The 26,466-nt window shown below is 43.9% G+C and overlaps 1 protein-coding gene across 1 annotated transcript; it reads left to right on the forward strand.

Moving 5' to 3' along the window:
- On the forward strand, positions 1–26,466 carry GPR180 (G protein-coupled receptor 180). The gene is made up of 9 exons (XM_045839281.1): positions 1–236; positions 1,999–2,157; positions 8,998–9,198; positions 16,646–16,826; positions 16,969–17,018; positions 19,778–19,935; positions 22,628–22,819; positions 24,589–24,666; positions 25,779–26,466. The coding sequence occupies exons 1-9, from the start codon at positions 92–94 to the stop codon at positions 25,935–25,937; spliced, it is 1,323 nt and encodes a 440-aa protein (XP_045695237.1). The 5' UTR covers positions 1–91; the 3' UTR covers positions 25,938–26,466.

The following is a 26,466-nucleotide window of genomic DNA, read 5'->3' on the forward strand; positions in this document are numbered from 1 at the left end:
CTCCCTCTTCCCCCTTCTCCGGCTGCCGACGTGGGACCGGTAGCCGCTGGTGGTTGGCGGCCGCGGTGCGGGTGCCCAGCGGCAGGCAGGGATGGGGTTGCTGCGGCTACTGGCAGTGGCCCTCACTTGCTGCTGGTGGCCGCCGGGCAGCCAGGGTAAGACGCTGCGGGGCAGCTTCAGCAGCGCCGCGGCCCGAGACGCGCAGGGCCAGAGCATCGGCCACTTCGGGTTCCACGGTAGGTGCGGGGGCGGGGAGAGGGATGAAGGCGAGTGGACACGTCCCGCGGGCCGCGCCCCCAGCTTCTCGTGGGGAGACCTGGAGCCGGGCCGCCGGGCCGGGTGTGTCACCTGGACTTCCAGCGCCGCCCTCTCTCCGCAGCTCAGCGGCCTCGTGGGATGCGTGTACTGCGAAACGCACTGTCGCAGCCCCCTACACCCTCGTCATCAGCACCCCTTCCCCACTTGGTGATTGTGTTCTGCACCTCAAAGATCGTTTCTTCAACCTTAACATACAAACGTTGTACAGATGACACGCCTGCTCCATTTTTCGAGATCCTTCCCTCCAAGAAGCATCATTGGCTCACTTCTGTTTCAGCCTGATTAGGTACACTAAGGCACTGTAATTACGTGTAATCTTAAGCCCCAGAACGTAGATTTCTTGGGTCTGTTGCTATTAAAGTTAATTGGATAAAAACTACCTGCAATAAAGAGATTTTGGGAAACAACACCTGATAATCTAGTTGTCACTGTCGCTGCAACAGTTTACTCTGCCAGCAAAGGAGTAGATTGATTATGGATCATGAAGCCCAGAATTAACTTGAGAGAAATGCATGTGTGTCCTGGAAGGTTCATAATTTGTGTCCAGTAAAATAATAGTAGCACAACTATACTGAAATAATGAACTCTAATTCAGAATGCTTCTTAAGATATTAACAGGGCCTTAACATCATTGTTAACTTTCGACACTTTATAATGTAATCAATTTATATAGGATACTTACCCTCTCTTTGATACATACTATACATTTAAATTTAATTAAAATGTTTAGTCAAAATGATAATTATAATAACAAAGATAAAAACAAGAGAATAGAACATTTGAAAATGAAACAGTCTCCTGCTTTACTTTTCACCCAGAGTGCATTTCCACAGAGGCACCTATTTTTTTTTTTTTTTTGCCATTTATTTCTGGGCCTTAAATGTATTTGGTGTGTGCAACCAGACTCATTTGACGCTAGTCTTGCAACGTACTCTGAAAGTTTTATTGTAAAAAAATCCCATGTCAAAAAAAAAAAGCCCTGGCTGGCGTAGCTCTGGATTGAGCGTGGGCTGCAAACCAAAGCATCGCAGGTTCGATTCCCAGTCAGGGCACATGCCTGGGTTGCAGGCCATGGCCCCCAGCAGCCGCACATTGATCTTTCTCTCTTTCTCTCTCTCTCCCTCCCTTCCCTCTCTGAAAATACATAAATACAAAAATCTTTTAAAAAAAAACTTAAAAAAAAACCTCGTGTCAAATTTTGTGTTGGGTATAAAATGCCCCAAACTCTTTAAACTTTCTTGCTATTAGCTATGCTTATTTTTACATTAAAAGTATAATTCAATATTAACAGCCATGTTATATTAAAAAAAGAAACTTAGGAAATGTCTATAGATAGTTTATGAACAGATGTTAAAGACATGTGGAGTGGTTGTAAAACGAGGCAAAAATTAATAAAAGGTCCCCATGCAGCAGATGTCGCTGTTTAGTCAGTGAACTGGCATCTGTTAGCTGAAGTACAAGGAAACTCCGCACATCGCTTTGGACAATTAATGTGTGTCATCTCTTGCCCTGCATCTGAATGGGGTGTTCATTCTAATGCGATCTACCTAGTTCAGTGAAATTTAAGAAAAATTGTGATCTTTTCAATTCTCACTTTGGTAAGTGGAGGTGTTGAATTGTCCTGCCATTTCCCTTTTGTACAAGACCAAACTGGTTGATAATTTTTGTTTTACTGTCCAGGTGACCGTGCTCTTCTGTGTGTCAGAATCAACAACGTAGCAGTAGCTGTTGGAAAAGAAGCAAAACTCTACCTGTTCCAAGCCCAGGAATGGCTAAAGCTGCAGGAAAACAGTCACGGTGACAGTTGTAGTGAAAAATTGTCCAAAGCTCAGTTGATGAGTGAGTATAGCCTTTTTGATATGATGGGTATGTTTTCTTCCTCCTTTTTGCTAAATGCAGTGTTTGCATACCAGGGTGTTTCATGATGCAGCACATCTCACACTGTGATGACTCTTTGTCTAGTACATTTTAAACTGAAGTTTGAGGAACTGAAGTTCAAGTTTCCATGATCAAAGATGGCATACCTTTTTCCCCCTTTGTCATTCAAACTTTTTGAAAATATATACATGTCATTTATAAGGGCATACTTTCTTTAAGTCAGACCTCTTACAGGTAACATAATTCATACCAATGTGGCGGGTAGATTTTGACCCACTAGCAATGTAGAGTGAATGACATTTGTTGAATGCTCAATATATATATGCTAGCACTGAGCTAAGCAGTAAACATGTAGTATCTCAGTTAATTGTATAATGTAGCCCGTGTGATGCAGTTTTGCAACCTGTTATTTGAACATAGGACCTAGTCATGGTGACACAGTAAGTCATTTTGGGATGTACCAGCACCCCATCATTTGTAAATCTTTAGGTTTGCCTCTAGAGAGGGCCTGCTTTTATTATCCTAGTTGCCTGGATCCTTGGGCCCTTCCCTTCTCATCATCGCTATACTGTCCATTAGGGTGTTAGCCATCCGGAGTGCGTGCAGGTCTTTTTAATACAGAAACGAAGAGCACGTGCCACGCCGCCCATTTTGCCTCTCGGAAGGCACTTATTTGAAGGGGTCATTAGGAAGATAAAGCACCCGTGAGAAAAAATGGAAATTATCCCTCTTCCCTTTTCGCCTCTACATTTTCCCCATCGTGTTCTGCATATTGATGAGTCTCCGAATCTTCTTTCAATCTAGCCAAGGAAAACACCGCCATTTCTGAACATCCATTCTTCCTAGCCTTAGCAGCCCCCTGATTCCCTAGTGAGGCAGCGAGCCAGAACAGGGCTACGAGTCCCCAGTCCTTGCCACCCACTGTGAGGGTATCTTATTCATATGTGTGAGATGACTTTGACAGTGTGCCGAAGAAGTCTGAATCACTTAAGGCTTCAAACACCAGAGAGGCAGTGACACGAAGGGATGTGCCTCCACCCTGAATGTCAGAACCTACCTGAGAAGTTCACGCAGGTGCTCATTCTCCATTCCCTTTTCCTCCGTACACCAGCGTGTCCATCTGAGTGTTCCACACAGATGGGCCAAAACTTCTTGCCCACCCAAACCCTCTCCAGTGTTCAGTGTTTCAGGAACTGGCACCACCACCTGCCTAGGAAACAAGGGAGCTGGAAACCGGGGAGTCTGCGGACCCTCCCCTCTCTGACCTCTGTCTCCCCTTCTAGCCCGCCAGTGAGCAGCCTCTAAATATGTCCTGAATCCATCTGATTGCTTCCTCCCCACCCCACCGGGTTACTCCAGGTTGCCCTGATCTCTTGCCTGCACTGCTGCAGTAGCGTCCGACCTGGCCACCGCGGCCGCGCTGATCCCTGTCTGCCTTTGGAGGAATCTTCCTGAACAGCAGGTTTCGTGGGCCACATTCACTGCCTCCCCACACCCTCAGGACCTCAGTGGCCTGCTGCTGCTCCTAGGTCAAAGACAGGCCCCCTCCACCGGACCAGCAAGGCCAACAGAGCCTGGCCCCTGCTTCCCTGCTCTCCCCGAGCACTGTCCCCTCCCAGCACTGTCCCCCTCCTGCCTCCCTTCCTTGGCAGTGCTTGTTTTGTTGAGTGCTCTCCTGCGCCTTTGCACGGGCTTTTCTCCTGCTTCTTCTTCCTTCCCTCTGTGACTCCTCCCTCCTCTAAGTTAACACTGGAGTTCTTACAGCCTCTTGTGTTCCTCCACAGCGCTTATTATAGTTACCAGTTTGCACGTTATTTACCTGTTACCAAGTCAATCAGTAAGAGCACCAAGGCTCTTTTGGTCTAGTCATTCATTCATTCATTCACGAGCTCTTCTGTTGTATCAGGGATTATGCTACACATGTGGTAAATCACAGAACAAAATACTGACATTGTCTCAGTCCTTAAGGCTAGTGGGTATAACGGGAATGAATCACATCAGTGTAATGTAAAATCGCAACTGTGATAAGTACTATGCATGTTAGTTACATGGTGTTATGAGGATGAGAATTTAGGGTACTCTAGTGCTGAGTTAAGCATTTACTAAGCATTTGTAGGATGAATTATCACAGAGCTTAGTGCTTGAGGGGTTTTCATTGGTAGGTTGTTTGCTCTGTTTGACACCCCAAAGTCTTTTCCTTTCTTTTAATTTTCATTAAAAATGTATCGAGTAGTTTAAAGCTTTGAGCTATAGGAATGGATTTATTTTCTTGTATCACACGGTCACTATTATACCACATACTATATACACCGGGAAAATCATAGCTTTTGTATCAGTCATAAAATGCCTCCTGTCACAGAACTCAGGTATACAGAGGGACGGTGCGGGGCCCTGGAAAGACTGCTGACCTGAGAACCAGGGCTGCTGCCTTACAAGATCTTCTCTCTGAGCCACGTTTTCCTTCTCTGTACAGCAAGGGGGCTGGGCTCGTTTTCTCTAAGGTTTCCGGAAGTCCGAAAATGCCGTGATGCTGATTGTCACTCTGTAGGGCGGAGTCGCATATACATGAGGCTGTAACTCAATAAAACCTCCTGCTGTTGTTTCTCTTTCCGGCTTTCCCTTCCTCTTGCCTACTCCCTCCAGGGAAAGGGTGTTCTGTGGAATTATTAGAAGAGAAGATCTCAGGAAATGGATTTTTTGAGAAAGAAGCTTGTTTTGTTCAATTTTGGGGCCTGAAATAAATTAACTATTGCTGAGACATAAATCACTTTCTACATATTTCACCAGTTCTTTTTCTAATAACAAATGCCAAGTCTTGAGAAAGTCTGTATTCTCTAACTTTATATGAGTTGTCATATTTATAGTCTATTGTTCTTTAGGGCCTTGGGTGCTCTGACACACAAAGCATGTTCTTAAATTCATGACGGCATAGTAGCACCACACTTTAAATTAATTTCTTATAGAAATAATTCTCATTTCCTGGCCATTTAATAGGACTTTAGAAATTAATAGCCTTTCACCTACTTGGTAATGAGTTCATTAACTGTGCCTATATAAAACCCTGCTGCTGCTCGGAACTGTGAAAAGACCCGCAGATTTGAAAAACGCCCTAGCATCACATGTGGCTTCTGAGTACACATTCTCCCAAATTAATGTTCAGGGAATTATTTTTCAGTCTTCCTTTGTTCCTTTGCAGTAATGTCCTAAAACATCAGCTTTAAAAATGGTGATAAAATATTTTGCAGGTCTTTTTAAAGCAAGCAAACAAGACGTTTAAAAACACTAAAATAAGTTCCTGTGTAAAAAAAATTTAAGAAGGAGATTAAGAGTCATTTGCTGTCAGATTAGAAGACCCAAATACAATTTTGTGTATAAAACATTCAGTAATGTCTCTGTACATCACGTGCGTGTATTTCCTTTTGTACATCCAGCGTGTTTGTAAGTCCTTTAAAGGTGTCAGTATATTATTATTATTATTATGTGTATTCCTGCTGACTACACTCATTTCCCTTCATCATATGATTGAGCGGTTAGCCAGGCACCACCATTCCCTGCAGCTCAGGTTTCGCTCATAGGTGAGGTGCTAGTTACATCAGCACAGAGTAGGCGCGCTGTGCTGTCGTCTTTTGTCTTGAAGACAGTGAACACCCCGTTTGGTCTGGAGGCTCGTCTTTCCGGCCTTGCTGGGAAGGGCAGCAAGGCGGGAAGTCGAGGCAGTATTGCTCTATGAAGCACGCTCTTGCTTTAGTTTGATGTCAATCTGCGTAATTTAAAAAGACACATTAAAAAGTGTATTGGTGAACATATAAGGGTTCATTTTTACATTGTTTTATCTGAGATAGAAAATGCAAGGGATAGGATAGCAACACCGCAGAGCCTTTATATAATGAAGTCCAAATTATGTAATTGCAGGCTGCACATTTCAAAAGCCTTATTTCTGAGCCATGTATTGATTATATATTGAATTCTTATTAAAGCTCTTCAAATATTTAACAGGAATTACATTATGTGTTACATTTTTTCCAGCAGCTGCACAGTTAAAAAAAACCACACAGTGTAAATGTCAGCTAAATTAAGATAGCTAAAATAACAGTGCCGTGGTGTTATTGATAAAAGCCTCTTATCCAGTTTCACTGCTATTAATGAAATTCCCAAACGTAAGCCCAAGTCCTCAAAATTTGAATCCCGACTAGATAGATCAGTATCTCATTTATAAAGACAACCTATAAATAACATTGTTCCAACTTTTTTGTTAGGAGAAAATGTTAATCATACAGAAAAGTTGAAAGTCTATTACGCCCTATATCCGCATGTATATCCTTGGCTTACATTCATTCATCGTTAATGTTTTGTTAGATGCGCTTTGTATTTGCGATACTCGTTTTTAATCAAGCTGTCTGAAAGTAAGCTGTGGGTCCTGGCCGGTGGGGCTCGGCTGGTTGGAGCGGCGCCCTGGAACCAAAAGGCTGCGGGTTTGGTTACTGGTCAGGGCACATATCCAGGTTGTGGGTTCAATCCCTGGTCCGGCACACAGGGCAGACAAACAATCGATGCTTCTCTCTTGAATCAATGTTTCTCTCTCTCCCTTCTCTAAGAAACAGTGAAGGAATGTCCTCCAGTGAGGATTAAATAGACTGGGAAAGAGGGTGGGAGGAAGGCAGGAAGGGACGGAGGGACAGATGGTGGCAAGGAAGGAAATAAGCTGTGGGTGTCCTGAGCAGTTCGACCCACCACGTTTCGGTCCACCTCGTGTAACAAGCAGTACAGTAAGGACATTCCCCATAACTACAACACCGCATTACACCGGAGACAGTAAGTTGTTTCTTAATGAAACGATGATTTTAGATTCCTCTAAAATCTCCCACATATGCAGATCTCCACAGTTATTTCAAGACATGTTTTCTGTTTATTAAAAAGTTGTTTTCTGCCTGGCTGGCGTAGCTCAGTGGGTTGAGCGTGGGCTGCGAACCAAAGCATCGCAGGTTCAATTCCCAGTCAGGGCACATGCCTGGGTTACGGGCCATGGTCCCCAATGGGGGCCACATGAGAGGCAACCACACATTGATGTTTCTCTCTCTCTCTTTCTCCCTCTCTTCCTGTCTCTAAAATAAATAAATAAAATATTTTTTAAAAAGTTGTTTTCTTTAGTTGAGAAAAAGCTGGAGACTGGTCGGCTTGCTGTGCAGGTAGTCTAGAGTTGAGACTCGGCCCGTCATAACTTACAGTTTAGGAATAGTCAACTTTGTTCAGAATCAGACTGTTGACCTGGGATTGTCACATGCTGTCTCATTTGCTCCTCACAGGAATCTGAACTAGCCAGGGCAGGTGTCTTGGTCTTACTCCTGAAAAACGAGTTTCGAGAGATTAGGTACATGTATTTGCTGAGTCGTAATGCTGGTAAGCAGTAGGGCGAAGACTTCCTCTTTCAACCCTCCTACTCTGTCTTGTACCTCGAGTCGGAGACACCGCTGTCCTGTACCTTTGCGGTGGTGTTAGCGACTGCCTCTTTGGGCAGAAGCATGGGTTTAAATTGAGAGGCGATGTTAGACGTCATTTAGCGTTTCTCAAAGGGGGTACCGTTGGCATTTTGGGAGGAACGGTTCCTTTTTGTGAGACGTCACCTTCGATTTCATGAGGCTTCGCTCCGCCCCCTCCACGCGTCTTCTCGGCTTATGTGACCAGACGGTCCCCGCACATTTCCAGATGCCCTGGAAGGGGGCGGGGTCACCCTGGACTGGGGACCGCTCGTTAGTGTGACCACCTTTTTAAAAACCACCCTTTATAAAGGAAGGAAAAGGAGAAGTAACCTTTATTCGGCAACTCCTATGTGGCAGATACCATACAAAGCGGCTCACGTAACGTAGTCCTTGCGTCAGCTCTTAGTGTTATCTTCGTTTTACAGATGAAGAACGTGAGTGCTGTTGCTCATGCAACTTGCCCAAGGTCACACAGAAGGTGAGTATCGCAGCCAGGGTCCCAGTGCAGCTTGGTGTGATGCCAGCATTCAGGGGTCCCCTCCATCCCGCCGCTAAGTAGACCCGACCCAGTGTGATAACACCTACATTCTTATCATTTCTGTGTGTCTACTTGTAGTGCCGCCTTAAAGAATTGCCCGTTAGAAAAGGATTTTGGGAACTCTTTTGAAGGTATTTGTGAGTCATAGCTATGAGATATGGTTTTCTACGTTGAATGCTCCATTGTAAATTGAACTTTCATTGATGTTTCCCTGTTTTTCTCCCTCTGTTTCTTTCTCTCTAAAAGTAAATAAATAAATGTAACTCGTAGTTTTCAAATATGTCACTGTGATGATTATGTAGCATTGTGAAGGTACTTGATGCCCCAGAACTGTACACCAAAAAATCATTAAAGTGCTAACTTTTGTGTCTTGTCTATTTTACCGCAATGCAGTATACAGATTATGTATCCTAGAAATGTGCACTTGAATCCTGTATAATCTTATTAACCAATGTCACCCCAGTAAATTTAATTGAAAAAATTTTTGAATGTCACTAACCCACTTGAAAAATGTGAAAACATTTCAAATTCAAATTCAAAGTTTCAGTGAAATCATTCTACTCGTTTGTGGTGTTTCACAGTATTTTTATAGTGATTCCTGTGGTTATGTTCTTTTTCTCTGATTTATGATTTACAGACCATATGGCAATACTACAACAGGGTTTGAATGTCTGAAGCTATAAGAAATAAACAAGAGAATTCTAATTTCAGATTGATTGTATGACTAAAACAATGAATATGTTGGAGACTTGTGCTTTGAAAGTGCTATCTTCTTTCTCTTTAAAGTGGCCGTGAACCAGACGGAACATAATCTGACAGTGTCCCAGGTTCCGTATCCACAAACGTGGCATGTGTTTTATGCAGACAAGTACACATGCAGAGATGACAAGGAGAGTTCTCAGGGGGACGACATACCGTTTGAAATGGTGTTACTGAACCCCGATGCGGAAGGGAACCCACTTGATCATTTTAGCGCTGGAGAGTCTGGTAAGAATGTTCATTTAAGTATATGTCCTCGATACAGAAAGGGATTAATGCACAAATTATTTCATGTTGTGTTTTTAGAATATGAAAAGTTAAAAATAACATGTGTCCAATAGTAGGGAAATGGTAAAATGAATCTTCCTATAGCATTTTAATAGCTATACAATTAAGTTAAAAAAGCAGAACACTAAATTTTATATGGTATGATTTGAAATATGTATAAAAATTACAGAGAATAATCAGAAGTACAAGAATATCAACAGATTATTTCCATATGTTGGGTGGTAGAAATTTGGATAGTTTGATTTTCCTCTGTATATTCTAGATCTTTTTAAAATAATAAGTTAGCATTTACATAAACAGAAAAATATTAATAAGTTGAGTAATCTAAATCAGAAACTCCGTGATCAAGGTTAGGAGCTGCGCTTCCTTGTATGACTATCCTTTTAATAAGTCGTTTGAGCAGATTTAAGGATTTGACCGTTTTAGGAGTGATCAAAGTTCGAAATGCTTTCCAAAATCAGGTGTACTCACGCCCATTACATGTCTCATCGACTGTGCACTGTGGTACTGGAGGGAGCTACCTAGCCCAAACAGAAATGCATGACTTCTCGTGACTCATGATAGACATGCCCTAAAGTATCCTAACAGATTTGTAAATCAGCACGGCAGAGTAAAAACCGAGATCTGTAGGACATCTGACGAAGAAAGGGGATTCTTGAGTTCTTGACCCATTTGGCAGAGTCAGCCTGCTTAGAGAAAAACTTAACCCCATTGCGTTTCCTTCACTGTCAAGGTGGGCGAGTGGAGGCGAGGCAGGAGCTGCGGCTACATCACACAAAACTGATTGTTCAGTTCGAAATGTGAATGGCCAGCGATAGGGAAACACTTTAAGGAGCTTGTGTTATGGACAACAGGTCACAACTAACTTAATGTATCAAGAGATCAACTTTTTAAAAAAGTGTCCTTTGGTCTGAAAACACATGATTTATATAGTGACAAAGTGAGATGCTAAAGGTTTTAAAATAGTTAATTCTGAAAGGTTTCGTGTGTGTGAAAGAAATGACGTAAGGGTCAGCTGCTCAAGTTGTTTCTGAATGCAAGTGAACCTGAGGTTACATTTCACTCGATGGTAGTCCGGAGCACTGTAGATTGTCACGGGAAGTTGTTGGTCCTACTACGGTAGTTTGGGTCATTGTGGTGCTGGAGGAAGTGGGGTTCCTTCACGCAGTAGCAAGGAAAGCTGTTCTGGGGACCCACGCGTGGGAGGTCAAGGTGGTGTTGTGGTAAGATTTATTGGGGTTGAAATGGAAGGGTGCCCCAGGTCCCCGGGGTTCCCTCTCTGTCTGCTCACTGTGGAAGAAGTCCAGCGTTGTCTTTATCAGGCCCAGAACAAAGGCCCGTGTCCAGAAATTCTAGGCCATGCCCAAGCTTAGTTCAGGTTAGCCTCTGCCCTTGTCCGGCTGGCTCAGTCTGTCCCCGGGTGTGCTTTGGCCGGCACTGGCCCAGGCCTGCAGTCTGCGTGGCCATACGGCTGCTGGGGGGAGAGAACGTGCGAGTGAACCGGCAAGCACATGTTATGGAGAGAGAGAGAGAGGGAGAGGGAGAGGGAGAGGGAGAGGGAGAGGGAGGGAGGGAGGGAGAGAGAGAGAGGGAGAGGGAGAGGGAGAGGGAGGGAGGGAGGGAGAGAACTTGTCTTTGTCAGGCTGATTATATTACCTAGAGCGTGAGAAGGACCAGGCGCCCTTTCAGACTAACTGATCAAGTTCCCAATCTTACTCTGGCTTCCGATGGGTCTTCTGCTAACCAATCCATTTTCTAGATCTTCTGGGGTTCTGTGTTCCTTATCCAATTCAATCCAGCCCTTTTCCCAGGCTGGGCTCTGCCCCTTCTGGGCATCATCTTCGTTCCTACTGTGAATGCCTCCAAGCGGAAGGACCTCTGCCTGCACCATCTGGGCCAGCAGAGGAATTTCTCCTCCTGTTTTATCTGTACCTGAGCAACCCTGGTCCTTGACTAGCCCAGGAGAGATTTCAAGGATGAATCAGAGTGAGAGTCAAGCACTTATTTTTCAAGTAGAGAAAAAGAAAGAGGCCAGGGCGTGGGCGCCGCTGTGAAAGAAGTGAAAAGCGCACGTCCCAGCAGAAACGGGCCCAGTCCAGAGCGCGTTGTGTGCGTGGTCAGTTAGTTCCTGGGATTTTGTGTGTTTCCAGGGGTTGGGTGTTGTTCCAAGCTTTGTGGTAGCAACTTCCAGCTGCCTTCCGGTTGGGAGGAGGCCTTGGTGTTGCTTTCCAGAATCACAGGCGATTCCGGCCACTAACCGTGTTCTCTTGGGTCCTTCCTGGAGATGGGGTTCTGGTGGGAGGGTGTCGGCTTCCACTTCCTCACTCCACCTGCCAGGGGTCCCCTCACTTTCTTCCATCCTGCCTCATGGAGGCCGCTCTTCCCCTTGGTGCCCTGTGGGCTGTAGGCCTTGAGCTCAACAGATGGGTTCACTTACCGTACAGATCCACAAGATGCTGCTGTGCACTGAGACGCTTTTCCTTCCTCCTTGTCCGGGCTCCCATTTCCGGTCTCCTTCTGTGTGTCCAGTCTGACATGCGAACATTGAGCATAGACCACGAAGTGATCACATGTGTGCCCTGCGCCATGCGCGAGCCACCGCCTGTCGGTCATCCTCCCCCTGGCGCATCCTGAACCTTCCCTGCATTGTCTAGTGTTTTTCCCAACATCCTGAATGACGGTTAGCTCTTTCTTTAGGGTTCACGCTAACCATTCCGATTGAGTCCTTAGTCCCGATTTCTTCTGATCTGTATTCTTCTGTGACTGACTTTGATTAGATGTTTATACTTATGTCTAAAATCTTGTTTTTTAATTTTTTTTTAATGTTAGGATGGGGAAAGTTACATGGGACATGTCATCAACAAAAGTTAAATTAGGGACAAAACCTCATTATAGTACTTATTTTCCTTAAGCGTGGGATTCTGTGCATGGCTAATCTAATTGTCAAAAAATGCCGGAGCACTCAAAAATATTCATATTTGTTAGGTGACTGGCTTAATTCTTAAAGGTCACATTATTTCATAGATTAAAATGCCTAGAGGCCTTAAAATACGATTACTTCTATGTTGCCATAAAATGTGATTAATTCTACATCAAAGTCTAAATCAGTGTTTCTTCCCCTGTCACTGCGTGTGCATCTGGAGAGCTTTAAAAAAAAATAGGTGTGCATCCCTCAGAGACCCAGGTAGATTCGGTTTGGGGGTGGAAGCCAGGAACTTGTAGGTGGTCGAAGCTCCGAGGTTGGTTCTAGTGCGCAGAACCACTAATCTCGAAGTCCATATTCGGTTGTCTGGGCAACGTGCTGGTACACAGTGGATCCTTAAGAGGGATTTCTCCTACTCTGCAGCCTTAGGTATGGGGTTTGTTTTTGGCAAATAAATCCCAATTAGCTCATTTTAGGAACTTTCGCTCCTTTGTCTCAATTTCTGCCCTGAGTAGGGAAAATTGCTTTGCTGTGCTTTCTCCTAAGCACTGACTATTAAACCATATACTCTTGAATTAGAATAACCTGGTGCATGTAACTGTGATTAATGTTACATATTATTTTGGTTAAATTTTATATGTTGTTTTCTTTAAAACCATTTATACCTACCAGACTTATACCTACCAGACTTTGGTTTATCCTGTATTTTGTAGACTTGGTCTAGATTAAAAAATAAATAAATAAAACGGGGGCAAGCCTGATGTCACTTGACAAAATACTACATAGGGATGTCATGCTTTAAGGCAGAATAAAATAAAGCTGCTTCTCCATTAAAAAAAAAAAACAGAGTTGCAGTTAACTCTATTTGTGCTGCCGTTAGAGACCAAGAGAAGGAGTAGCAGGAATCCCGAGGGCTGAGTCCTCACCGTCTAAAGCAGACTGGTTGCCACTGGACTGACATTACGGGTCCTGTCAACGTCTGCCCATCCCTGATGTTGAGATTCCAGATACCTGCCTTCTTTTCTCTTGCCCCTTTTCCCTCTGTCATCCCGACAGATTATGGGTTGGGCCTTCCATTTAGCTCGCATAACATGTTGCTAATAACAGGTTGGAAAGTTGTTGGCTTCAAGTAACAGGAAAAAGTCGTGCAAATGGTACAGACGGTAAGGAGATTAATTACCTTACTGTACCCGAATTTCCAAGACTTCTCCAGGGCGGTGTCCTCGGCACCGGTCCATCCTGCTGCTCCCAGCCGGTCAGCCGTGCCCTTAGGCCCGCTCCCTGCTGTGCCACGTTCCCACGTTACCCGCGGCGGAACCGGGCATCACGTCTAGATAGAGCCGGCCCTCTGTAGCTGTGGATTCCCTACCACATACTCACAGATCGAAAATAACAGAAAAGTAATCCCCCGCAGTTCCAAAAAGCAAAGGTGGCGTGTGCCCCGTGCCGCCGCGCGCTGTGCGGAGTCGCCCGTGCGGAGGATGAGGCGTGTGTGGGCAGCCCTGCCGGCCTCTGGCCGCCTTCGGGGATCCGCGGCCTCGCTCCCGCGCTGTCCTCGGAGCGTCGTTCACCCCCAGCTTGTTAGTGTGCCGCTGCTGTGCAGGAGCGGTGCGCCCTAGAACCGGTCCCCTGGGGTCGCATGTCCTTGCTATACGCACGGTGAGGGACCTGTAAGAGAAGGTGTCCGAGAGAAACCGGTGTTGGCAAGGGTGCTGGAACTTCTCCCATCGGTTAGGCGGATCAGGGCACGCCCTAGACACCTGGCAGTGGGGTCGTCGCGGGGCTCCGAGACAGCAAGCACCGTCGGTAGGCAAGAGTGTTCCAGTGCTGCCCGAGACCCAGTGGCTCTCCCCTTCTCGCACCCTCTTTTCTTTCGTCTCCTACCGTTTAGCTGGAGCCAGACTTTTAAAAGCTGTCCCGTAAGTTTTCTTCCAGCTGAATTTTGCCAATGCTTCTTCCCCGTGAGCTTGTCTTAAAATCTAGATATTTCCTAATAACATAAGTGTTTGTCACTTGTTGCACACTCACTTAAGAGTAGTTGTCTTTTGTGTGTAGGAAAATTTGATACCTAGTGTCCATCTACTTTAAAATCAGATTTTAATTTCAAAGTGAACATAAAGTGTTTTCTTGTGAAGGATGGTGGCAGGAAAAAAGTAGATAGCTGAAGAGAAAAAATACTTTTTTTTTCTAGAGGTGATTTATTTAAAATAGAACTGAGTGCAGAACTAGCATTTTATCTTTAAAGTGCCCTGTGGGCAGAGTCATGGTAAAAAGAATTTATGCAAAAAATCAGTGAACAAAGTGTAGGACAAATGACCTGGTTCAATGTATTTAATACATTATCTCAATGAAGTAATTTGTTGATTATAACATTAGCTTTCTCTAGAAAATATACTTAGTCTTGAGTCTTGCCGGTGACATACGTCTTGTTTTCCAAAGCTCCCCCCTCCCCTGTAATATCCCGATTACTCGGTAGATCGTCCAGGGTTTGCTTTTCATGGTGGGACTGTAACCTAATGGAGTCTAACCTTCATCTTGTCATGGGTATTCTGCAGAGAATTATAAATAAATAAAACTTTAAATAGAATGCCATGTTTAATTCTTTCTGCTAAGAAGGAGGATAAAAACCAGAATTTTAAAAGCCTAGAAAAAAGAATTTTACTGACTTATAATCAGCATATTTTCTGTCTTGCTCCATTACTATAACAATCCCAGGTTTTTTGTCCCATTGTTTCTGAAGCTGGAATACTTCTTCTATGTAAGCAGTTTTGTAAGGAAAAGAATGCCTTTTCTGTAATTGGACCCTCCCCTCCTGGAGGATGAATGTGCCCGTCACCTGGACTAGAGAGTGGACTCTCAGCACGTGTGTACGCAGAGCAGGGGGGACACCCAGTGGCTGGAATACTTCTCTCTCATCTCTCCTACCCGTGCCAAAAACATGAGGAGGTTGAACTGTTCATTGGCCGTTTTTCCTACAGTTAGTATCCGGATTGCTTTTCCAAAGTTATTTTTCACATAATGGAAGTATTCCCTTCTCTGCCTGTCGGTTGGAGTCTGCCACAATGAGAAAGTGGAGCGTGTTCAGTATTCACAATGAGAATGGAAGTGAGTGCAGTTGGTACTGTTCATCCACAGATTCGGGAGAGACAGCTCTATTCCTATTCACGGTCACTGTATTCTGGTGTTGCGTAGATACACTATAAAAGCCCTCATAGTCAAGGCTGGCTTGAGATGTAACCAGATAAATGTAAGCCATTAAGCCCGAATTAGCCTTCCAGCTCATTATAAAAATGTTCGGAAATTTTTGAAAAATGATGACCGAATATTCCAGATAGTGCAGAAAAAGGGTGGGAGAGACTTATCTTGAGGATGCAGGAAGACTCGACTGAAAATCTGCCGGTGGGAACTGGAGGCTGCTCGGTGGCTGGCACTGTTTCTAGTACGAAAGCTGCACATTTCCTTTGTCTTGTCTGCACCAGCCAGCTCCTTTTGCTCATTCAAAATGTCAGTGTGCTCAGGAATTTTATCGTGGCCTGGGTTGACACCTTTGACCTTCCCCCACGTTGTCCCCTTTTAACTTCAATTCCTGTTGCCTAAGTCCCTGTTTTGTGGTTTGATTTCCCAAGAGAATATGATTAGCCTAGCTTGTCTTTGAGAACAAATCATGCTGTTTGTTGGCCAATGGCTAGTCTTTGGACTGGCGCAGTTCAAGGTAACCGGGGAGTGGAGTCACATGGCCACCGCAGGTGGGATTTCCTCTCTGATGAGAGCCAAAGACAGTTCACTTCAGAAGGGGGGTCTGGCCGCAGCAGGTGTTTGGAAGCTTGGGCCGAGGGGCAGTGTGAGGTCATGCTACGTCCCAGAGCTCTGGTTCTCGTGCCCAGCCGCAGTCAAGGTCACGTGAGGGGGTATTGGAACACAGGCTCCCGGGGCCCGCGCCGAGTTTGGGTCCGTAGATCTGGGATGAGGCTCAGGAACTTCACTTCCAGAAAGTTCCCGAGTGAGGCTGCACTGCTGGCCCGGGGAGCACATGTTGAGAGCTGCTGTCAGGGTGCGTTTCCCTGTCGCTGACCGACTCAGTCCGCTCCTGTGTCTCACGACAGAAGTCCTGGGGGTGAGAAGTCTGTCTAATGATGCTGAAATCGTCATTTTAGTGCACTGTTTGTGAACAAAGCTATGATCTAATGGGCAGTCTTCAGGTTTATTCTTGGACCACTATACTTTTTAATAGATTGACTTTAACTAGTTTAGTTTAATCTGGCCTTCTTATAGTTAAAACTACCCAAAAGTATAAAATTTTTAAGTTTCAGTGATTTCCTTTTTTCTCTCTTTCTTACAAAAGTGAATGCTGTGACTTCAGTTAAAAACCAAGTTCTAGAAATATATTGACAGGAAGATTTGAAAGCAACCCAACACTGTAACTGGCTTGTTTTACTGAAGCAAACTCCTTTCTTCTCTTCACAGGGTTACATGAGTTCTTTTTCCTCCTAGTCCTAGTGTACTTTGTGATTGCTTGCATTTATGCTCAGTCATTGTGGCAGGCTATTAATAAAGGAGGACCCATGCACATGGTTTTAAAGGTCCTGACAACTGCATTGCTGTTACAAGCTGGTTCAGCTTTAGCTAATTACATTCATTTCTCCAGGTAACTCACAACCACTAAACTGTGTTCATCATTACCTCTAATTAATCCTAATTAGTCCACCAAAATTGTGCTTGATTTGATTGTAAACAATTTTTTTTCACATTGGCAATTTACACTGATACTCTTCTCTTTAATTCCTCAGTTACTCCAAAGATGGGATAGGGGTCCCTTTCATGGGAAGTTTGGCAGAATGTGAGTATCTTCCTGAGCCTTGTTTCCAAAGATGTAAACTTGCTCTCTGTTTCTTGTTTGTTTTTCTTTTTTGTAAATTGTTTTTTTTGTGCTAATGCAATTTTTCTCTTCAAGGTTGGTTACAATTTAGCGTGACCGAAAACTGGGCTACAGATTTAGTTCCCATGTATCCTGTTTAGTTTCCTCTCAATTGGTCAAGTGGGCCGCTCCTCGCTGTTCATGGGGCATATTTATATGCATTCTTCTATCTCATCAGTAAAGCCTCAGTGAACTGGAGGTTTGCTTCTCCCTGTTTTGCAGATAAAGAACTGGGGCTCAGTGCCAAGCAGCGCATTTCCAACTGTCAGTCAGCTACTGAGGGGTAGAGCAGAGACTCAGACCCGAGTCTCCTGACCCCAAGGTGACAGGGGTTTCCTCCCTGTTTGCAACCCTTCTTTTACTCTTTTTCCTCCATCTGACTCAGAGCCATGGAGTGTACTTATAACCAAGCTGACCTCAAAGCTTTGGGTTGTTTTTTTTTAATTATTTTTAAGAGGAACTCTAATGAAGTAATTTTTCAGCTAAACATGATGGGAAAAAATAATTTAGAAGTTTCTCTAATCATGACTCTTTAAAGAGAACTTCATACACCAGGTCCTATGCCTTTCTCAGTCCTGGAAAACGCATTATGATTTGAAAGACACCAAGAAAGATTCTAAATATGAAACCATTCTAGAATTCACTTTTCCTTGTATTTCCCTATTTCTCTCCTGGTCTCACCCCTCTTTAATAATGTATCTTATGGTAATCTCTGTAATCATCTCAGGCCCCCTTATCCTGAACTTGCTGCCTACTGCAGATTCGGGAATGCTAGAACTTTTTCATTTCCTCGTGAAGGGAAGGCGTGTGGCTCCCTCCTGGGCTTGAACAAGAGCTGCCTCTCCTTCTCCAACATCACCCAGAGCCCTGGGTTCTGCCGCTCTTCTCTCTAGGATGACTCAGGATGTTTAATAGAATCATAGAATACTTTAAAGCTGGACAGACCTTAGAAATAACCTAGCTTAGGCATTTGAGATGAGGAAGTTGAAGCTTAAAGAGGCAGAACACACAGAAGCCCACCAATAGCAAAGCCCTTACAAGCTCAAGGACTCTTGCATTTTTGTGTCTGCTGTGTGCAAAACAGTGTAGTGGTCTGTCTGGCATCCTCACTGTAGGTTAAAAAGAAAACATCTTTAATAAAACTGCAGTACGTCAGTGTTGCTGCTTTTGGTAATTCTGACAGCAGGTTTGGTTAGTGAGAAGATTAAAATTTTAAGATTTTTAATCAAATCTCACAGAATGGGATTTTCTGTGTGATCTGTGTATTGTACCTGCAATTAGTTATTCTTCAACAACAGGTAAGCAGTATTCTACCTATCCTCAAAGCTATAGCATTACATCAGTATATGTATTACTTGGTGTATAAAGAAATGCACCGGAAAATCGGGTGTTTTCACCCCCAGGTATTTGGTTTTGCAAATTAGCAACTTATGTAGGAATATTTCTTTGCCTATAACTTCTTTCAGTAACTAAATATGTATTTGTGAAATGTTTAACGAAAATGATTGACACCACAGTCGCTTAAAATCTATCATGAAATAAAACCGTGCTTGATCTGAAATGCCATGACATTTTATATCATTCAAATGTAATGACAGTTCATTATCAGAATTCACTATTATAAATACATAAGCATAAACGTAGAGAATGCAGTTTTAATTTGGATGGCATGGCCGAGTAGGGGAAAGATATGTCAAACTGTGTATGAAAAGGTATATTGTTCATGGGTCTTTGGCTTGAGACTTTTAAAGACAAGTATTATACTATAGCTGGTTTTATTTGTTTCTTCAAGAATATCTTCATATAAAAGGAAGTAAAAGTTCTGCACTTCAGTTATGGATGGCAGTTTGAAAAAGTTTTGTTAAATTGTGATCACGTTTACTCTAAAATCTAAATCAAAATACACTGTGACGAGAAAGGGACAGCCTTTTTTAGAGTCAATAAATACTATCTTCCAAAATAAATATGCGCGGAGCTTGAAGTATTTGTAGATTGTTGTTGAACTGGGTGCAGGCAGTTGGGCTGCCCCCTCCGCACGGCAGCCGGCCGGCCCTGCAGTGCGAGGGACGGCCGCATGGTGGCGCAGCGCACTAGTGCCAGCAGTGTTTGGTCTGTCTTCAGGACTCTGACACTGAGGCCGCACGAGTGGACGTTACTGCAGCTGTGCGTGCTTCTGTCGTCCGATTTCTTATGAATGGTTTTAGAAAATAGTCTTCGCTTTGTGGTTCAGCCATCAAAAAAAATTAGCGACTGAGAAAGAAAAGTGGCAGTATTCTGTACATGGCAGAAATCATATTTAAAATTTGTCTTCTTCAATAAGCAGTGAGGTACAGAGGGCAGAGTGATGTAGTTAGAGAAGCTAAGAAAAATGGGAAACACAAAGAGATTTAAAGTTTATCTTAATAAAGGTGTGTTAAGGGCATACATATACATGTATATGTACATAAAATAGTAGTGCCATTATTTTCACTGTTCTCATGAGTGTTTACAGATTCAGTGGCAAAATTTTACTTTCTTACAATCTTATATATGAATACCTCTTATTATTGAATTGTATCTGTTCTCTCTGAAAATGGCCATCCTTCTGTGGTAAAAAAATAATGATATATTCTCAACTCCAAAAGGACCGCACTCTTGGTATTGGGAAAACTTGGTTCACTTGGATTTTCCTTTCCCATCAGTTTTTGACATCGCTTCCCAAATTCAAATGTTGTACCTCCTCCTGAGTCTGTGCGTGGGCTGGACCATAGTCAGAATGAAGAAGCCCCAAAGCAGGCCTCTGCAGTGGGACTCCACCCCCGCGTCCACCGGCATCGCCGTGGTCATCGTCACAACACAGGTGAGCGTTAGCGCTCGGCGCGTCTGCGCCGCAGGGCGCGGAGACGCGCACTTACGCAGCCCGTTTCAGAATGAGACTCGCGGCCCATGGCAATTTGTGCAGGCAGATTTTAAAGCGTGACTTTAAGGACTGATTGATTAAGGAATCTGAATTGTTGTAAGTTATCTGAATTTGAGCTTCCTATCAGCTTATTCAAGTGCAATGTGTTTCATATTAGGTTAGATTCTTATTTTCTAGTTAGTAGTTTTCTTTCATATTTTATAACACATATTAAATTCTCAGAATTAAATGAGTGAATCTGTGAATCTGAGATTCATCCATTGGCAAGGGTCTTTAGGTCCAGTTTTACACTTTATACATGAAACAATTTAGGTGAATATCTGAGATCAAGAAAAAAGCAAAATGTAGAATAAAAAAAAATGGATCTTGTTTTTGTTCATGAAAACCATTACAGAAGCAAATTTGATCTTTTTTTAAAGATTTTATTTATTTTCAGAGAGAGGAAGGGAGGGAGAAAGAGAGGGAGAGAAACATCAATGTGTGATTGCTTCTCATGCACCCCCCACTGGGGACCTGGCCTCCAATCCAGGCATGTGCCCTGACTGGGAATCGAACTAGCAACCTTTCAGTTTGCAGGCCGACACTCAATCCAGGTCTAAAGTTGGTCTTTTACAAAGACCCTCTATGCCTTATTTTTCCCCCATAGTGACAGTACGAGATGTTTTTCTGGGATCTCCATGTGCCTATGTGCGGTGGATTTATAGAAATTAAGGGGAAAGGTACAAATGTAGATATTGGTACCCAGTTTGTAACCATCACTGACTATAGATGAAAATGAAATATACACCTGGGCTCCGTAAAGGACATTGTAATCCAAGTTTTAATGCATTAAATAAACTGCAAAATTCATTAGTGAACGGTAAGGTTCTGTGCTTCATTCTTCTCTGTGCTTCTAGTATTTAGTAAGGATACTAGTTGCTGAGTGAAGTAGTCATACTGAATTTGCAGGACTGACTTTAGAAAGAGAGTGTATCACAGATAGTGATATTAAGAAAGGAGATAATGCCGGGAAGGAAGGGCTAATGAGAAAGAACTGAGTTAGAAGTTATTAAAATGAGGGCAAGATTCTACCAACTTGATGTTTTTGATTTAGGATTTGTAGAGAGTAGTGTTAGAATCTCATTTCTCAATTAATAGCTGTTTTAAAATTTGAATTTTTATTATTTCTTTGTAATTTAAATTCATTACCACAGACCAATGCAAATTAAGAATTGAGGTTATGACACTACCGTAGACTGTTAGGTGAGCTTTTGTGCAGAGAGCATTAGACACGGCCCTGGTACTGGGCGACCCAGACTAGGTGAGTGATGCAGGCCACAGAGACTGTGCGAATGCATGTGTCCATTTTCCAGGTCACGTATTCGCATACATATATGAAAGTACGGGCGTTTGAACTATAGAAAAGTGAGTCATGGGAATCGGCGGGGGTTTTTTTTCTGCTTTATTGGGGTATATAATTGACAAGTGGACATTGCATGTATTTAAGGTGTACAACTTGATGTTTTGATGGACATATGCATCGTAAGATGATCACAAATAAATTCATCACCTCACAGAGAGAGCAGGAAATGGTTCTTCTATGCTATGCACTTCTTTGCTGTAAAAGTTCAGTTTGGAAATGTAGGGTCAGAAATCACATGGGTATAATTTGGTGGAGTGGAAGAGGAATGTTTTCAGTCATAAGGAGCAAATCGTCCGTCCAGCAAGGAAATCCGCGTGTGCCAGATGGCCATGGAGCTCACCTGTCAAGAACGGCAGCGGGACTGGAACTGGCGTAGAAGGTTTGAGAGTGAGAAAAGGGAGAGTGGCTGGAATACTCCATAGAGTCTAAGAATTGGAATTAATACTTGAGCTTTGATACACACTTTTGGAAGCCACTGAAGATGCAATTCTGAGGTCTGAGTTAGCATGTGAAAGAAGCAGCGAAGGCTACTGACTTAACGATGGAAAAACCATCAGAGTAATTTATGTATTTCAGTGAGTGGTGCTGGTGAAGATGGGGGGACTGTGGGTGCAGATTTCTAGTGAACAGCAGTAAACAGCAGCTTGCTGAGTGTTTTACTGTTACAATAAGAACATGCGAGAAAAGCAACTAAGGATAAGTAACTGCGCTCTCGGTGAATGTTAAAAACATACTCTCCTTTACCCAGGGAGGTGACCGTGGAAAAAGAATAAAATCTGAAATTAGCGGTTCTGACTTGTTAATCTCTGGATCACAAAAAATACTCAGATATTGAAAAGTTACCTTGAGATAATAGGCTTGAACGCAGAACAGTTTGATTTCTAACAAGGTGTTGGAATAAGAAAAAGATGGATTTAGAAAAAGTTTACATTTATTCTCTTCATCTTTTCACTTATTTCCACCTTGACGGACGTCTCAGTGGAGTCACGTAGCAGCGGCGCTCTTTATCTGCCGTGTGTGGTCCCTGTGATAACCCAGTTTCTCTGGCCGAGGGTGTCGGCCAAGAAGGGGCTGCCTCTGCTTCACTGATTGGCAGCTTTATCCTCTGATAAATCTGAGAACCTCCTAGAAGGCTGATGTGTTTAAAGGGATGTGTAGAAGACTTGAAAAAGTACTTCATTGTAAACAGGTACTATTTTGTTTCTGTAAACGTACTGTCTTTTTTTGCAGAGCATTTTGCTCCTTTGGGAACAGTTTGAAGACACCAGCCCTCACAGCCACTACTCCCACCACAACCTAGCAGGGATCCTCCTCATTGTCCTGAGGGTCTGCCTCGCGCTGTCCTTGGGCTGCGGCCTCTACCAGATCGTCACGGTGGAGAGGAGCACCCTGAAGAGGGAGTTCTACATCACCTTTGCCAAAGTAGGGGTCTGCTCAGGACACAGTGTCTCCTGACTGTCGGCTTCCGTCTGCCTTCTGTAGCGAGCACACGCAGGCAGCCGCCATTGTCTCCCTGCCTTCCTCCCCAGCCTGGGGGAGCGGGTGGTACTGTCCCCGTTTTGCAGACCCCATGGGACAGTGGTGTCCACTTTTGGTGGTCAGTTTTGCCTGGCCCATGATTCCTTCACCAATGGGAACTTTGCATTCTTCTGTAGTATCGGAATTTTAATTTTTTTGAAACAAATTAGAATACAGTTTACATTTTCTCCAAAGGGGGGAAAAAAAAAGTTACCTGACTTGTTACTAGAAAGTGTTCTCAGGATTGCGCGGTGCTCTCCAGCTGGGAGGCATGCTCCGTGGGCCTGCGCAGGTCAGGCCCAGCTCCTCGTCAGCTGCGGCATCTCTGCGCCCATGTGCCACGCTCACTCCATCGCCCGCTCCGTGCCCTTGGGGTGGTAGCAAGATCTAAAAGCAAATTTGGTTTTTCTCTAGATCCATTTGATGAAGGAAAAGGTCAGGAGAGAGTGGGGGCAGTAGCATTGCAAGCGTTTCTCCCCAGAAGGTTTCCCTGTCGGGGTGAGAGGACCCACATTCCCTCATCCGGCCACCTTACGTGGTGTTCCGACAGGCTGGTCTCTGTGTGGCCCGTGGCAGCTGTGGGGGGGCCGAGCGGCCTCCCTGTCCCTAGTGCGGAGCCCTGCCAGGCTGCTGCTGCCGCGGCCCTGCAAAGCACCAGCCAGGCCAGAAAGTGCCACTTTGCTTTTGAATTTTTTACAGAGATAGCAGTGCTGATTGTTTGAAAAGTGAGTATATATTTAAGGTTTTTAGAAACTAAACTTCCTCTTTTGTTCTATGCATAAAACAGTACCATTTTCTTTGAACTTAAATTATTTTTATATGTTATGATTTAACTTTTTGAATGTGTTCAGATGTTCAAAAGTATTGACAGAGTAGCAAAACATTTCTTAGCTCTCTACCATCCACCCAGTTATCACCTTCTCATCTAGTCACTGGTCTTTTCATTTGTCCTTCCAGAGAATTTTTAACACACATTCCTATGCATTTCCCTCCAATGTTATGTGAATAGCAGCATACTAAGCACATGTTGCTGCATCTTTTTTCCTTATCTTCAATAAGGAAAATGTCACAGCAGTAAGCATCTCAACAGCTACTATTTATTAACTTATTATTTTATTTCAAAGTTAATTTTGGAATACAGAGTGCATTGCCATGGTTTTAGGAAAAATAGAAAGCAGATATCTGAAAAGGACAATGTTCAAAAGCCCCCACTCTTCCTCACCCAGCCCTGCTGGCTTCTGCCTGCACAGCCCCCCGGCAGGTGGCCGCCACAGGTCACCGCATGTGTTTGTGTAGCATCTGTGTGTGTGTGTGTGCACGCGCGTGCCCAGTCTTACTTGTTACAGAAATACACACATATATATGCACCTTGGTTTTCTCAATTACCTATTCGTTACTTATTTGTAGTATGTCAAAATGCCCATGTGTAAAAGATCCAAGATTTTGAAATTAAATACTCTAGAAAATGCCCATTTGATTAGAAACAAAATATTAATGTCACCGCAGGAGCAAATTTACTTCTACATTTTTTTCTAAAGTTCTACACGTTCTCTAAAGTCCAAGTGAAGTAAGTCAGTCAAGACCTCTGAAATACACTGTTTTAGTTTTATCTGGAACGTTCTGAAAGCAAAGCTGTTGCGGCAGTTCCTTGACTCACTTTCTGTGTGTTTCAGGGCTGTGTCTTGTGGTTTTTGTGCCACCCAGTTCTTGCGTGTGTTTCTGTCGTGTGCAAGGACTACCAGAGAGATAAGGTGAGTGCTGTCAGTGATCAGGATGGTTTTGGGGGGTCTTGACTGAGCCTGTTTTCTCTCTGAGGCCTCTTGGGTGCTTCCCAATGAAACTTTGAAACCAAATATTGAACTGGTAAGTATATAATTTAGAAGTTTAAAATATGAAAGACAAAATTTTCCATTTAGCTTATGAGCAAAATGATGGAAAATAGCTTTGTTATTCATGTTTGAGCCTATTTTATAATGCCAGTTTTTAAATCAGAATTCATAACACATCTTTGTTAAGAAAAAATGGCAAAGTTCTTTTCTGCGTAATGGTAAAAATCAAAATAGAATTATGAAGCTCAGTCCTGTTGCCATAACACCCTGACGCTGCCGTGCCGCTGTCCGGTGCGCCGCATCTTGACTGCGTGGGTCCCTACCCCGGTCCCTACCCCGGTCCCTACCCCGTCAGGGGAGCGGCCGGTCTTTTCAACGCGCAGCTCTGCCCGAGCCCGTTAGGAGCAGTGCGGTGTGCGCTTGAACGCACGAAGTGTCCTGAGCCTGGCGTGTGTACAAAGGGTAAATAGGTAGGAAGGTGGTCTGCAAAAATGGATAAGGTGGTCTGCAACTTGAGAACTTCTGGAAGGACTTCTGGAGTCCTCAACGGGCTGGCGGGGCGTGTTGTATCCCCGCTGCTGGCGGAGCCGAGCCCCGTCTTCTCTCCTCGCTGCCGGTGGCGGCGCGGCGCCGGAAGGGGGGGTGGCGCAGCGAGTTGCCCTCCCGGGGCTCCTTTTGGCGTCTGTAAGGTGTTCAGAGGATGTCATCTCCGAACAATCACAGTTCTGAACAGCAGCCATGTTTCCCTGTGGAAAACATATTCTAAAATGCGCCCGAGGTAAAGATGGAAGGCAGGGTGTGCATGTATACAGGGTGAGGCCAAAGTAAGTTTACAGTTGTGAGTACACGACACACCTGGTTCATGCTTGCTATTTATTAATTACTGTATTATTTTCCCATATGAGCAACTGAGAATCTGCTTTTACCCCACCCTGCCTGTGTACGTGAAGTGCAGTATGTATCGGTTTGTGATCGGTTGAATTTGACCTCTGTTCTGGCCGGCAGTGAAACCTCTCTCTCTCTCGCCTTCCCAGGTGGTCACAATAGGCGTGATCCTTTGCCAGGCCGTCTCCATGGCGGTCCTCTACAGACTCTTCCTGTCCCACAGCCTGTACTGGGAAGTGTCCTCGCTGTCCTCGGTGACGCTGCCGCTGGCCATCCCCTCCGGGCACAAGGGCCGGCCCCACTTCTGACGCCTGGTTTTCTTGACGGAAGAGTGAACGCGGTGCAACAAGGATCCAAATTCTGACTTTTTTTTTTCATACTTATAGTATGAAAAGTTGAACATGGAAAGCAGAGCATGTTATTTATACGACTGCATTTAAGCAGTACCAAAACTGAAAAAGGTAATACATGAAATGTTTCGAAAAATACTTAATAAACTTTGAAGAGAGAGTATGGTTATAAGGTGACTTATGCAGTTTCCATGTGGAAATGAAGATGAAAAGAATTATATGATATTTTGGTAAGAGATTCACCACTTACAATGCCTCGTCTTATGTCAAATAGTTAACTCAGGTCTGAGAGGCATATAAACAGTAATCAGTTAAATGATTACTTGCTTACACATAGCTAACCTAAGCCCCGCTATAAAATCAGTGGAGTACACTGACCAAAACTGCCTTTTATGCTTTAAAGAAAATGCATTTCACATTGGAGTTTAAAAGAATTGAAAATGGAACTTGCTTCAGAAAATAAATGCCAAGTATATTCATGGTTAAA

Source organism: Phyllostomus hastatus, unplaced genomic scaffold (assembly GCF_019186645.2).
Source record: "Phyllostomus hastatus isolate PE091 unplaced genomic scaffold, TTU_PhHast_1.1 phas_contig_29, whole genome shotgun sequence".
Taxonomy (NCBI): domain Eukaryota; kingdom Metazoa; phylum Chordata; class Mammalia; order Chiroptera; family Phyllostomidae; genus Phyllostomus; species Phyllostomus hastatus.